The following is a 14,583-nucleotide window of genomic DNA, read 5'->3' as shown; positions in this document are numbered from 1 at the left end:
TAGGTATCAAGATCAATGGTTATGTCATTAATAACATCCGATTTGCTGATGACACTATTGTGTTAGCCAGCAACCCTAGTGATCTTCAAATCATTATAAACAACATCGTGAGGACCAGTGAAACCTATGGTTTATCCTTGAATATTAACAAGACCAAGCTGATTGTATTCTCAAAAACACCCAAACAGGCCTCCGTTTACATCAACAACAACATCGTCCAACAAGTATCTTCTTTCAAATATCTTGGAACTCTAGTGAACCAGCGTTGTGATTCAAAATGTGAAATCTTATGCAGGATTGGACAAGCAAAAAATATGTTCAATACCATGAGGATCTTATTCACCAGCCGAGAACTCAACCACCAGCTCAGAGTTTGAATGCTACGCTGTTATGTCTTTCCTGTCCTTCTGTATGGTTTCGAAAGGTGGACGCTTAGCCCTTTATTGGAGAAGCGTATTGAATCTTTTGAAATGTACTTATACAGAAGAATACTCTGAATATCTTGCATAGAAAAGAAGACAAATGAAGAAGTCCTCAACATCTTGAACAAGAAGAAAGAGCTTCTCATAACCATCAAGGAGCGTAAGCTCAGCTACCTCGGGCACATCATGAGAGGTGAACGATACGAACTTCTCCGACTGATCATTCAAGGGAAGATTGATGGGAAAAGATCTGTGGGATGATGGAGAAATTCCTGGCTGAAAGACCTGCGGCGGTGGTATGGTCATACGTCGATAGAAATCTTCCGTGCTCCCGTTTCGCATGTAATCATAATCAATTGGATCGCTAACCTTCGGAGGGAGACGGCGTCATAAGAAGAAGAAACTGACTTACACATTAACTGTAAATTTGTACGTTTTCAACTTGAGTATAATAATTATTCCTTCAATTCGAATGTTTTATGTTTCCACCATTAGTATATTAGAACATGTTTTTGTCTGGGAGACTTTCTTCAGCAAATTAAATAATACATATTCCCAAAAAAAAAAAAAAATTTATTACTAGTTAAAGTCAATACAGAACAAACACGATATTCATCAGTTGCACATTAGTTACCTCACGAGAAACCAGATGTGATCTACAATTGGTCAAAATTCAAAGCCAACAGGGAGCAATTTCAATCGAGCGAAGGCTAGTAGGACTTCCTGTCCTGTATGAGTTCAGACAAAGCAGGTGTACAGAAGATTCGAGTGGTGATGATGGTGTTGTAAAAACATGTACTGAAGTAGAGCTTGAGGCACAGAAGAGACAAAAATATGCTCCCAACTTTCTTTCCAATGAAAGTCATCGTCATCATCATCAATAATACCAATATAATGGTTTGTTATTGGACATTATTATCATCATCAATATCGCACTCCAGTCACCCGGCTGTGGGTAACAAGCCTCCTCCACCCTTTTCTGTCCTTCCACTTTTCCTGCTCCATTACTTCCGCCATATCCAATCCAGTTTCTCTATGTCCTTCCATTCACCTTCTTCTCTGTCTCTTTCCCTTAACTTCTCTTTCCAATTCCCTACTTGCTACCCTTTCCTTTCCCGTTCTTTTTACATGTCCGAACCATCTCCATCTTGCTTTCTGTATCTTCCGTACTAACAGTTCTATATTTAGCTCTTCTCTGATTTTAACATTTTGAATTCTATCTCTTCTTGTCTTTTTAACCAATGTTCTTAAAAATTTCATTTTACTGCTTGGATCTTACTATCTTGTCTCTTATTAGTTACCAGCGTTTCTAGTCCGTATGTTACAATTGGTGTGAAATACTGTCTCTATAATGTTAATTTTGTTCTCTTGGTACATTGTCATCCCATAAAAGCTCTCGGACTTGATGATAAAATGTTGAACCTTTACTTAGTCTGTTATTTATTTCAGGGTTGATTTCATTACTTCCATTAATAATGCTACCCAGATATGTAAACTGTTCTATATTCTCTAACCACTCTCAGTCTATGTTCACTTGGATTCTCTTTTCCACAGTGCATGACTACAGTTTTCATTTTTACTAATTACCATTCCAAACTCCTTCAGATTTTCATTCCAAATGTCCAGTCTCCTTTGTACTTCCTTTTCTCCCTTTCCTCAAACCACCACATCATCTGCAAATACCAAAGTATTCACTTGATCACTACCGATACTCTGTTTCACACGTTTTATCATTTCATCCATCAATATAATAAACAATAATGGCGACAGTGCACTTTCTTGCTCGAGACCTTTTTTTGTATAAAATGTGTCAGAGTCACCACTCCCCACTTGTACACTGCTTTTACTCTCATGATACAGCATTTTTATCTTGCTGATTTTGGTACATTCCTTTTCAGTAGACATTCCCATACGTTTTCTCTTAACTGTATCATAGGCTTTTTCCAAATCCAAAAATACGAATATGATTTCCTTGTTCTTTTCCAGATGTTTTTCCATTATCGTTCGCACTGTAAATATCAAGTCTATTGTTGATCTATTCGGTCTAAAGCCATATTTTGTTCTTCCTCTAACTGTTTCTATTATATCCCTCAGTTTGTCTATGACTCTCTCCATTATTTTTAGCCCATGTGATAATAGGGTTATACCTCTATAATTTTCTCATTTCTTCCTATTTCCTTTTTTGAACAGTGGTACAATGCTTCCTTGTTGCCAATCTTTAGGTATCCTTTCATCCTTCCATATGGCACTGAGGGCTCGGTATAGCCACTGTAGTTCAGTGCTTCCTGCTGCCTTAATCATATCAGCACTGAATTCATCTTTTCCACTTGCTTTACCCTTGATCATTGCTTTCACCGTCCTTTCAAGTTCCAACCATGTTATCGGGTTCTCTTCTTTTTCTCCATCTATTATTTCCATTTTCTTATCTCTTTCCTCCGAGCAGTCATCCTCATTATAAAGTTTTTCAAAATACTTTGCCATCACCCTCTGAAGACCTTTTTCGTCATGTATTATGGATCCATCTTCCCTCTCTAATGCCTTGATTTTATTACTCTGTATAACAGTTTCTGATTTCCTCGGCTATCTTGCTCAATTTTGTTGGTAAACTCTCCCCAACATTTCTCCTTTTCTTCCTTGATACTGGTCTTTACTTGTAGTTTCAATCTTTTGTAATCCACATGTAACCTTTCTATCTTATTCTCATGCCTGCGATACGTTTTTTGCTTTTCCTTATCCATTTCTTTCTTCACCGTGTTCCTTTCATTTCTTTCTTTTTTATTTTGTCTGTCCACCACCGTGTCTCCTTTCCCATAAACTTTGCTTTTGTTTTCCCGCATACCTCAATTGCTGCTTCCACAAATGTCAACTTCCTTTTTATACAATCTTGGAATGCCATTCTTTTATCCTCCTCCTCCAATTCCCAAATCCTGATCTTTGGTTTCTTCTTCAATACAATTTCACGGATTTTTATTTGTTTTAATTCCACAATCAATAATCTATGATCACCTTCCATACTTTCACTGGGGATTATCATCGTATTTGTGACGTATCTCGGTCTGTTATTATAAAATCGATGATTGTTCCATACTGTCCATCCCAACAATATCGGCTGATCTTATGGCTATTCCTCTTCATAAACCATGTGTTCTTTATTATCAGGTTATTTGCAATATAAAAGTGCAACAGTTTGTCTCCACCTTCATTTCTCTCGCCATACCCATGTGGGCCCAGAACATTCTATCAGTTCCCACATGAGCATTCAGATCTCCCAATATCATGATCCCATCTCCACCAATATGTGTTTCCAGTTCATTGAGGAACTCTTCTTTTTCTTCCGCGCTACATCCTATCTGTTCCTTGTTGACGTGTATGTGCATTATTATAATTCTTTCATTTACATACTCAACTTCAGCTATTGGTTCACTACAAATCCCACTCCATTTCTTTTCTCTTAACTGTTACCCATTCAGTACAAGATGTACACCTTTCTTAGTTTCTTCATTCCTTTCCCTTTCCATTTTACTTCAATTAATCCCAGGATGTCGAGTTTTCATCTCTCGATTAGGACAATCAATTTGTTTTCCTTCCCATTCATTGTTAAAAACATTTATTGTTCCAAATCAGGTTTTGTTCTCTGATCTAACACTTGTACGAACATGAACATTACTGTGCAACTGTAGCCTGAGACTTGTCAATTCCATTTCCATTTTTAAACTTCCATCCGAGGCTTGTATTATGGTTGAAAGCAAGTACAAATTTACTCATCTGGTGACCTGCTGAGCCTAACTCATCTGAGCATTTTCTTTTGGTGTTTACTCCCTTAGCCTTTGAAGATCACTCTTCTCCACAAGGCAGTGGTTTCCTCTTCTAATTCTCCCCAGAGAGGATGGGTTGCCTCATCCACCATCTTCACCATTCTGAAGGTCTCCTTCTCTGCCTAAGATGCTGTTAAGGTAACCCTGAGCATGTGTTGCACGTTATACCCCGTGAGACTGGGTCCCTGCCTGAACTTAGCTCTCCTTCACACGGGCCTACTGATCTGGAGGGTACCCACCCCCGCAATGTGGATGCGCCGGACAAGAATTACTGAAGTGAAGGATAGGGACGGTGACCCTATCTCCCTTGAGCCGGGTTAATGGTTGTGTATGTGTAATTCAGGTAGTGGCAGAAAGAAGATGGTCTACATGGAGCAGGTGCCCAGAATGATCTTGAAGTGGCAACTATGAGAATCTTCCTGGGGCTATATAAAGGGTAAACAATTACAAGACAGATGTGAGTCATCGAAGCAAGTCCTTCAGATGGCTATGCAGACTTCAACGAGCGTTCTTAGATCTGGAACGATACTGCACTGTGAGAAGCCGTATCGGAAAAGAAGAGTGCTGAGTGATTGTAAATGAGGAACTGTGCTTGTGGACCGTAACATATTTAATTAATTTCACCCGGATTTACAAAATGATGTTTACATAACAAGATATGATTTTACACAGTAAATAATTGCATACCATTAACTCTTTGTCAGTATGTTACGGTACAAATTTTAAAAAATATTATTATTGTTGTTATTATTCCTTCCTCTAATATTACTTAATTAAGAAATGAAGTCAGATAGAAAGAGAGAGGGAAATAAGAAAGGAACACATACAGTGAGGGAAAAGGGAGGAACAGAAATAGGAGACGACGACAAACACTGACCTGCCACTGTCTTCGTCCTATTACATGTGTTCTTTTCTTATTCCTCTCTCTGACTTGATTTCACCTCTCCTATACTTATACTAAAATAATAAATGAGGTAATGAAACCTAAAAACCGGTCTCTACTGATTAACATTTAACACCAACCTGTTACAGTTGACATGTACTGTATATTGTGATTGTGTCTTCCAATTAACTTTGCATGTTAATCAGAATGTTGAGGTTAACACTTTTAACATGTTGGCATGTTTTCCGCTCCAAGTGGAAAACGTGTCAAGTCAATTCGTTGTTTGGAGATGTCGGCACAGCTTCGGCAACTTCCATGCTGTTTCCATGCCAACAAATAGCCTAAACGACGCAAATGACGTGCTTCTCGTGAAGTAGGATTATAGTTACAACACTCATTCTCTTTGTTATCAGCTACAAATACTGTACGGGCACGTGTGTCGCTCTCTCTGCACTATACTAAAATTTATAGTCAGAAATGGAGTGGAGCAAGGAGATTACTCTGGACTTGTTTGTGGGATGTCACAGAGATAAAACGAAGAAAGCCGACAGTTTGCAGCAACTCGAAATTATCTATAATTGATCCCGCGAGTGCGACGAAAAAAACTAGCGTCCCTCCGCTCCCAGTTCAATCGAGAATTGTAAAAAGTTCAGAAAAGTTGGAAGTCAGGAGCGGACGAAGTGTTTACTTCAGAGTGGTTTGCTTTTGAAGCAGCGAGCAGGATGAGGGGAGGAAATGTGCCTGGTAAAACAGCATTTCTAAATCATAACAAGAAGCAACAGTGGCAATAACGAAGTCCAAATCCTCTTCATCTGAGTCCATTGTCCTTGTCTGAAAATACTAGACACCAGCTAAATGTATTACCACATGAACTAACTGTATATAAACAAAGGAAGTCAAGTTTAACATGTTTATTAAGTGCGGACACAATGTTAAATGAAACAGTACTCAACATTTAACCCTTAGCGGACAAATTTTTTTCTTGTGGAGTCCTGCACTAGTCGTATTTTTTTCTTTAAAAAAGCTGCATATTTACAATGAAGGCATAATGAAGATACAAAGTCTAACTCACAACATTATGAATTAATTTATCACTCTAGATACAAGCTATAAGCAATAAACATGAAATTGAAAGACAGTTCGCATCTTTTCTACTTATATTTTTTCTACATGTGGTACTTCTCGAAGGATTCATTTGTATTTTCTCTATTGCGTAGCGGTTAGTCTCATCAATAATTTGTTGTACAAATCCTTCCGTAAAAAACAATTACCTAATGGCAGTAAATGGTTTCTTACCTGTGAGAGGTGAGAAACCACTAATAAAAATGTGTGGTTTCTTTACTAAGTTCGGATCAGCTGGGCGATACACTCTCCAACCATTGTCTGGTTCACTACTATTTCTATCGCTTTCAACTACTTCCATTTCTCTAGAATTATCGTCATCGCTCTCAGAAACACCGAACTCACTGTCCATAACTGATAATTCGTCATTACTGCTGCCAATTTAACGTAAGAAACGAGCTATATCAGACGAAGTAGCATTACCCTGTCTGCGCACCGCTGACTAATGTAAACAACAGCTCGTTCTTTATTCACCTGTAAAACTCGGAAACAAAGTTTTAACGCATCTAGAAGGCTGTGACATTCCTAAAGTTTCTATACAATAACTATAGATAGCAGCAGCACGCATAATTGCTTCACACGCGTATATATTTACCGCGGAAACAGCCGGCGGGTATATCCCGACATACGTACAGAACAGGAGACTGGGATGTCGGGAAATGCCCGACAATACCAATATAAATGGTCCATTATTGGACATTATAAATTTTCCAGCTAACTCATTCCTGGCTGCCAGCGTTTCGCCCCTGTGTGCAGGTTGGGCTCATCAGTTGGTACCTAGCACACCTACCAAGACGCTGGCTAGTGCATACTGTCGAGGCCACTGCGTGGTCCAATAACGGTCCATTTATATTGGTATTATAAATTTACTCATTCGGGACAAATATTTCAGATTCCCTATGGGAATCGACATCTACATCAAATGCCCGACAGTCGTCCGCTGAGGGTTAATACTTTTAAAAATAATGTTATTTGCTTTACGTACCACTAACTACTCTTTTATGGTTTTCGGAGACGCTGAGGTGCCGGAATTTTGTGCCACAGAAGTTCTTTTACGTGCCAGTAAATCTACCGACACGAGGCTGACGTATTTGAGCACCTTCAAATACCGCCGGACTGAGCCAGGATCGAACCTGCCAAGTTGGGGTCAGAAGGCCAGCGCCTCTACTGTCTGAGCCACTCAGTCTGGCTTTAATACTTGTAACATTTAACATGTTGTTGTTAAATGTTAACCAGTGGGGACCAGCCTTAATGAGAACATAACATGACACTATCAAGCGAATTACAGCCATATACTGCATAATTTGAGCTGGAGTGCTATTAATAGACCTTGCTTGACACACCTGGAGCGGGAAGTTCTGGGCAATGTTGGTGAGCATCTTGAGCGCCTCCTCCGCCGGAGCACTCATGATGCGCTGCGCTGCCTGCAGACTCAGCTCCTGCACCTGCCACACCTTGAGCGGGGCCAGCTCGCTGCTCGACTCCAGCAGGTGCAGCCTCAGCTTGTCCAGGTCCTCCGCCTTGTCGGGGTACAGCATTCTGAAGCAAACACCTCGAAACACTCAACTCCAGCCTCTGTAAGGCGCACCTTACTTCATCAGCTCGTCAATCTACAGACTCACGAGAGTAAAAATACAGCTTGAACACACAATAGACTGTAACATACCACATTATTAAACTAGGGAAAAAGTACCTTAAAGTATAGTTGCATTTTCTTAACAACTAATTAAAACTGATGCCTCATATGACAAGTTCCCGTTGTAAACGACATACTTGAGCTTGTTGAAGTGGAAGCCCTCTACCTCCTCGTCCATGTCAGCCTCCTCGGAACTATCTGCAGCTCCGTCCCCTCGCACCTGAGTGTCGTCCTGCACTTTGTACTCTGTAGATTTTATCTGCAACTCCACGCCATAGCCTGACAGCCGCACTCTCTTGTTCGGTCGCTCCTGGGGATAAAAAACACCATCCTTCTATCACAGAGCTTTCACGGTAACGATAAATGTTAAAATGAAAGGTAGGGAGAGTCAAGTTATCAGCGATGCAAAGGTCATTTCATAATCATAGTTTATAATTTTCATAGCATAGCAGGTAACACAAGGCACCAGCGAGAGGGAGTTCCTTTCTTTCTTCAAACCAGTCTATCCTGGAACTTAGTGGAATGAAACATAGTTTCACTGACCTTTAAACAAGACATAGTAACTCTTTAAGAATATCTACCTTTCATAAGACCCCACCGGTTTTATTCCTTTTGTAACAACAATTCTTATGCCCGGTTTCTGGAATGGTGACATATCTTTCCGATAGCTATTGCTTTGTTAGAGCTGTCGACTCGATAAATCTTCGCTGCGTTGCACAGTGGAACAACAGCTAACTTATCGAACTGTCAACTATTGGCTCGTTGATCAAGTTTCATAAATACACACTAGATGCCACCCCTAGTACTGCTTTGTTTTTGTGCATTAGATGTCTTCCCTAGAATGTCAGGCGCATGCGCACAAGTAATGCATCGTATTTGAGCTTTCTGTGCAGCTCCTCTTGTCCCATCTTTACCAAGCAGCGAGAAATGGGTATTCAACTAGTTCTTGCAGACGTGGGTGTCAGTTTCGTGGTATTTAAGGACTGTCAGAAGAATTTGACATTGTTTGAGGATTTCTAATGAAATATGCACACCAGTGACACGTCACGCGCAATCCAGTTTGCACTGAGCCTTATAAGTATACCGTATATCTTTCCTGTTATTACAAAATATGAACAGTGTTTGATCACAGCATAACGATATATATCGGGTAATTAACTTAATTATATAACCTGTTAGTTCCTTGTAATGTAATATCGTTAATTAAAAACAATCCCACGATAAAAGTATATGCTCACTGCCAATGTAAGTAGGCCTACTACAATAAATGTGTAAGTATCTGTTAAACTCAGTTACTGGTACCAGTGCTTTTATGGCCACGAATGCAGTCACAGATACAAATACGATAAGATTCAGTAGTACTGAATCTTAAAGGGTATCGTAATTAATAACTGATCAACAGGGGATAATGGAAAATGGAAAATAATTATTATTCGTCACAGGACGCAAATTGTCACCTGTAACCTCTACCAAACCTATGACAGTGTATTTGTTTAGCCTCAATCTGTCTTTGAATTCGTTTTCACTACTGTATACTTCATTAGAATATTTCTAGAATGTTGACCATTTCTACAATTTTTTCGTCGGAAGAAGATGAGAATGCCATAGAAAATTTTAACAAACACAATGTTAGCTGCTGATACTGAAGTACTGCGCACGCGCCCACCAAGTTAACAAATAGATATCTCCTGCTCAGGGCCCTCTAAGTTAGCAAGCGATTTGTCGAACCGATAGCTGTATCTTACGTTCGTGCAATGCCAAAACACAAGTTAACCATTCGATACCGCTGTAGGTTCGATATCTCACGTTCCAGAAACCGGCCATTAATGAGGAACAACCAAAGATTAACTCGCTCTTTCTCTATGGACCAAGTAACACTGGAAAGAGTTTTATAGTGCAGAGCATTGCCGCACACTTCATGACTGGTTATGCCTCTAGTGTAGGTTTGCTTTTGAAAATTTTCTCAATAAATCTGTTATTGTAATCAAAGACCCATTTTTGGTCGAATCTACTTGTGAGGATATGAAATCTGTTCTTGCTAGTGCATCAATTCAGATTTCCAAAAAATATTCATCAAAACATGATTCGCTTCCCACACCTGTGTTAATGTCAAGCAATTCCGAATTTCTGGGTAAAGGTTACTTAGGTAAACGCGACGAGGAAGGCTTGGCTAATCGCATGGTGAAATACAATTTACACGTACCTTTTTCATGTGTGAAACAAATTACACCGAACCAATTTGCTGATTGGGTCATTTAAATCCTTAGGACCTCACAATGTTGAAATCGGGTGGAACTTTTACTCTGAAACGATCACCTGAAGAGGGCAACGCTGAAGAACAGGTGAAAAGAAACTGGATCTACTGGAGGTACAGGCAATTCGGGACAGGCAGGTATAATTCCCAGGGAGATTGAATCACCGGTAGAACGGTCTCTCCCATTTAAGCACATCACGTTCACATTTACCCAACAGTCACGGGACAAAATATTGACACTGCCATTAACCATCGGCTTGATGGCTATGTTAGACGACGAAATTTTAAGTGTTATAAAGCACATCGTGCCGCGCTGTCTAGGCTATCGCATTCATAAGCCAAAGCTCAGGATGACTAATTTCATCATCCTCACAGATGAACTGCAGGTACGAAGTAACACGCCCATTGAGATGACTTCGTTTGTGCAACAGAGTAAGATAATTCATTTCATGCCAAAGTATCAGTCAACTATCGAGTACAATATTTTTGATAGTGATAGTGTGATAAAATGGGAAGTTTTATGGGGAGAGGGTGTTCCAATTTCCTATATACATTACCAAAGACAGATAACTTTGAGAAACTAAAGGTGTATGAAATTTCCTCCCACATTAATGGAAACTTGGAGAATCATGACAGTCGTTATCAAGGATACGTATTAAATTATATGGAACATACAGAGCATGAACTGCTAGCGTCACCTTCTACAGATGAAGATAAGCTCTGGCTCCATCTGGATCATGCTTTCTTTTTTCTTTTTCCTGCTAGTAACTTTACGTCGCACCGACACAGATAGGTCTTATGGCGACGATGCGATAGGAAAGGCCTAGGAGTTGGTGCTAGTAACTTTACGTCGCACCGACACAGATAGGTCTTATGGCGACGATGGGATAGGAAAGGCCTAGGAGTTGGAAGGAAGCGGCCATGGCCTTAATTAAGGTACAGCCCCAGCACTTGCCTGGTGTGAAAATGGGAAACCATCTTGAGGGCTGCCGACAGTGGGATTCGAACTCGCTATCTCCCGGATGCAAGCTCACCGCCGCGCGCAGCCAACTCGCCCGGTGTCAAAATTAAAAAACAGTAGACTATATAAATTATCTAAAGCAACACCGATGACTTCCACATAAAATATGGAGGTATTTAAAACATGATGATGTTTGTTTAAAGGAGAGTAACATCGCCCCTAATGATACGAAATGTAAAGACAATTTAAAAGTAAAAAACTCATACACAGACCAGAATTCAAAACGTGATAATGAAGAATGAATGGATGAATATGAATTTAAAATAATCAACGGATTTTAAAACAATAGTGTATAGTGACTAAAGGGATTGCTTCCAAAACACAGTCCTAAATCAATGATGCTTGTTGTCTAAAGGAATCCAAAATCCGGTTAAAGGCCACTCATAATGGTACTTGTTGCTAGTAAAGTAGAACCATGGTATTTCTCATGCAGCAGAACGAATCAAAAGTAGCATAGACTCATGATGTTCCACACATTGTGGAACTACGGACAAGCAACACAAACCTATGGTGTTCCTCACACAGTGATACTAATCACAGGCAACGCCCCGGACCGTGGTGTTTCTCACACAGTGATACTAATCACAGGCAACGCCCCGAACCGTGGTGTTTCTCACACAGTGATACTAATCACAGGCAATACCCTGAACCGTGGTGTTCCTCACACAGTGATACTAATCACAGGCAATACCCCGAACCGTGGTGTTTCTCACACAGTGATACTAATCACAGGCAATACCCCGAACCGTGGTGTTTCTCACACAGTGATACTAATCACAGGCAACGCCCCGAACCGTGGTGTTTCTCACACAGTGATACTAATCACAGGCAATACCCCGAACCGTGGTGTTTCTCACACAGTGATACTAATCACAGGCAATACCCCGAACCGTGGTGTTCCTCACACAGTGATACTAATCACAGGCAATACCCCGAACCGTGGTGTTTCTCACACAGTGATACTAATCACAGGCAATACCCTGAACCGTGGTGTTCCTCACACAGTGATACTAATCACAGGCAATACCCTGAACCGTGGTGTTTCTCACACAGTGATACTAATCACAGGCAATACCCCGAACCGTGGTGTTCCTCACACAGTGATACTAATCACAGGCAATACCCCGAACCGTGGTGTTTCTCACACAGTGATACTAATCACAGGCAATACCCTGAACCGTGGTGTTTCTCACACAGTGATACTAATCACAGGCAATACCCCGAACCGTGGTGTTCCTCACACAGTGATACTAATCACAGGCAATACCCCGAACCGTGGTGTTTCTCACACAGTGATACTAATCACAGGCAATACCCTGAACCGTGGTGTTCCTCACACAGTGATACTAATCACAGGCAATACCCTGAACCGTGGTGTTTCTCACACAGTGATACTAATCACAGGCAATACCCCGAACCGTGGTGTTCCTCACACAGTGATACTAATCACAGGCAATACCCCGAACCGTGGTGTTTCTCACACAGTGATACTAATCACAGGCAATACCCTGAACCGTGGTGTTTCTCACACAGTGATACTAATCACAGGCAATACCCCGAACCGTGGTGTTCCTCACACAGTGATACTAATCACAGGCAATACCCCGAACCGTGGTGTTTCTCACACAGAGATACTAATCACAGGCAATACCCTGAACCGTGGTGTTTCTCACACAGTGATACTAATCACAGGCAATACCCCGAACCGTGGTGTTTCTCACACAGTGATACTAATCAAAGGCAACAGAGGCCAACAGTGTCGCTCATATAGTGGTACTAACCACAGTTACTGTAAATCCACAGTGAACCACTCTCTGCTGGTACTAATCACAAACCTTTTGTGTACCTAACATAGTGGTACTACTCGCAAGTAAAGGCGACCGTGATGTTCCCCGCGTGATGGTACTAATCACAAGTAGTTTCATGGCTCTAATTCAACCATCCCTCGGTAGCCCCGACAGACACGGGATACCGTGAGTGTATTCTTCGTCTGTGCCCTCCACCCACAGGGGTAGGTGTTTAAAACAATTTTATTGTCTCATATTATAACATTAAGTCATAATAAAAGAAAACATGAACATTTTTATAAATTTAGTGCATTAATGCTATTACATATTTTATAAATAGTATATATTTCATTGATATTTACTAAATTTTTGTATACATATTTCACACTTTGACTTTACATAAAAATCCGTCCTTTCTGATAAAAAAACTGATCTTTTTGAGAAAATATAAAAGCAGTGGTTTTTCAATTTTAAATAATCCATGTCAACTTTATCACATAGTCTCTATAACTTGACAGTGGGACTCACCTTGACGTAGTGTCTCAGCACGTAGTCAACATCGCCCGCTAAAGCGCGTCTCTTCAGCACCTCGTGGAAGCCAGCAAACTCCGAAGTGCCCAGTTCCCCGTACAGCACAACCACCACGCTGTTGTTCTGGGAGCCTGGATAGTGGTGGTCTATACTGAAGATCTCAGCTCGGGCGGGGGCCTCGCTTGCCTGCAAGGTTCAAACATGCAACTTTAGTGTGGAAACAGGACACAGACAATCTCCACAGGCTCTCTCATCATCGGTCCCAGTTCAATTTAGACGGTAACACGCAACGGAAGAGGGTTGCCCTGCTATAGTTCCTCTCAAAACAATCATCATGGGTAGGATGTTTTAGAATGATGTTACGGTCTTGGTATGCTGCTTCTCTCTCTAGGGCATCCCACGTTTCTTCTCTTATCGGGTCTAACCAACTTTTTCTACGGCGCCCAATCGATCTTTGTCCCAGAACAATCTTCTCAAAATGCTGCCTTGGAATTAGAGTCGATTGCATCCGCTTGACGTGTCCTAGCCACTTCAGTCTATCTTCCATGGTCAGGCTGACCTGCAGGTCTCTTCGTATCTGGTCATTGCTAATTCTGTCCTTCCTTGTTTTCTGTACGGCTGATCTAAGGAACTACATTTCACAAACTTGCAGTCGACTTATTTCTCTCAACTCTCCACACTACATGTCATGATGGGCAGGGGATAAGTCTTAAACAGAGTCTGTTTAGCCATTTGAGGAACTCCCTTGCCCTGCACTTGATGGAAGAAGTTGGATCCTTTTTACACCCTGTTCAACATTTCTGTCACTTGATATTTCAAGGCATTCAATCTTCTCTCCCTCAACAGTGAGGTTACAAGGTGTGTTTGTCCTGCTAACTGTTTTGCTCTTACTCACAGTTAACTTATATTCTTTAAACTTCCATCTCCTCTGAACATCTCTCTCAGTTTCTCCCCAAATGGCAACATCATCAGCATCATCCTTATCTATTCCTTTGAGTTCCTTTATAACAGTACCCATGAGTGAAATGAAGAGCAGTGGGGAAAGAGGACTCACTTGTTGGACACTCGTCTTGTTTTAACCCTTAAACTGGTAGTTGAAATAGCTCTAACTT

The 14,583-nt window shown here is 40.8% G+C and overlaps 1 protein-coding gene across 2 annotated transcripts in view; it reads right to left on the bottom strand.

The window, feature by feature from the left end:
• Uggt (UDP-glucose-glycoprotein glucosyltransferase) overlaps positions 1 to 14,583 on the bottom strand; it is a 106,986-nt gene that overhangs the window by 80,322 nt on the left and 12,081 nt on the right. For both annotated transcript variants that reach the window (XM_067158275.2, XM_067158276.2), the window contains 3 exons: positions 13,469 to 13,657; positions 8,016 to 8,188; positions 7,586 to 7,781 (listed from right to left, as the gene is read on the bottom strand). In XM_067158275.2, the coding sequence (XP_067014376.2) occupies positions 7,586 to 7,781; positions 8,016 to 8,188; positions 13,469 to 13,657 (558 nt within the window). The remainder of the gene's footprint in view (positions 1 to 7,585; positions 7,782 to 8,015; positions 8,189 to 13,468; positions 13,658 to 14,583) is intronic.

This window comes from Anabrus simplex, chromosome 14, assembly GCF_040414725.1.
Source record: "Anabrus simplex isolate iqAnaSimp1 chromosome 14, ASM4041472v1, whole genome shotgun sequence".
NCBI classification, from domain to species: domain Eukaryota; kingdom Metazoa; phylum Arthropoda; class Insecta; order Orthoptera; family Tettigoniidae; genus Anabrus; species Anabrus simplex.
Note: the sequence above shows the minus strand (reverse complement) of the source record. Positions and strands in the feature narration are given on the sequence as shown.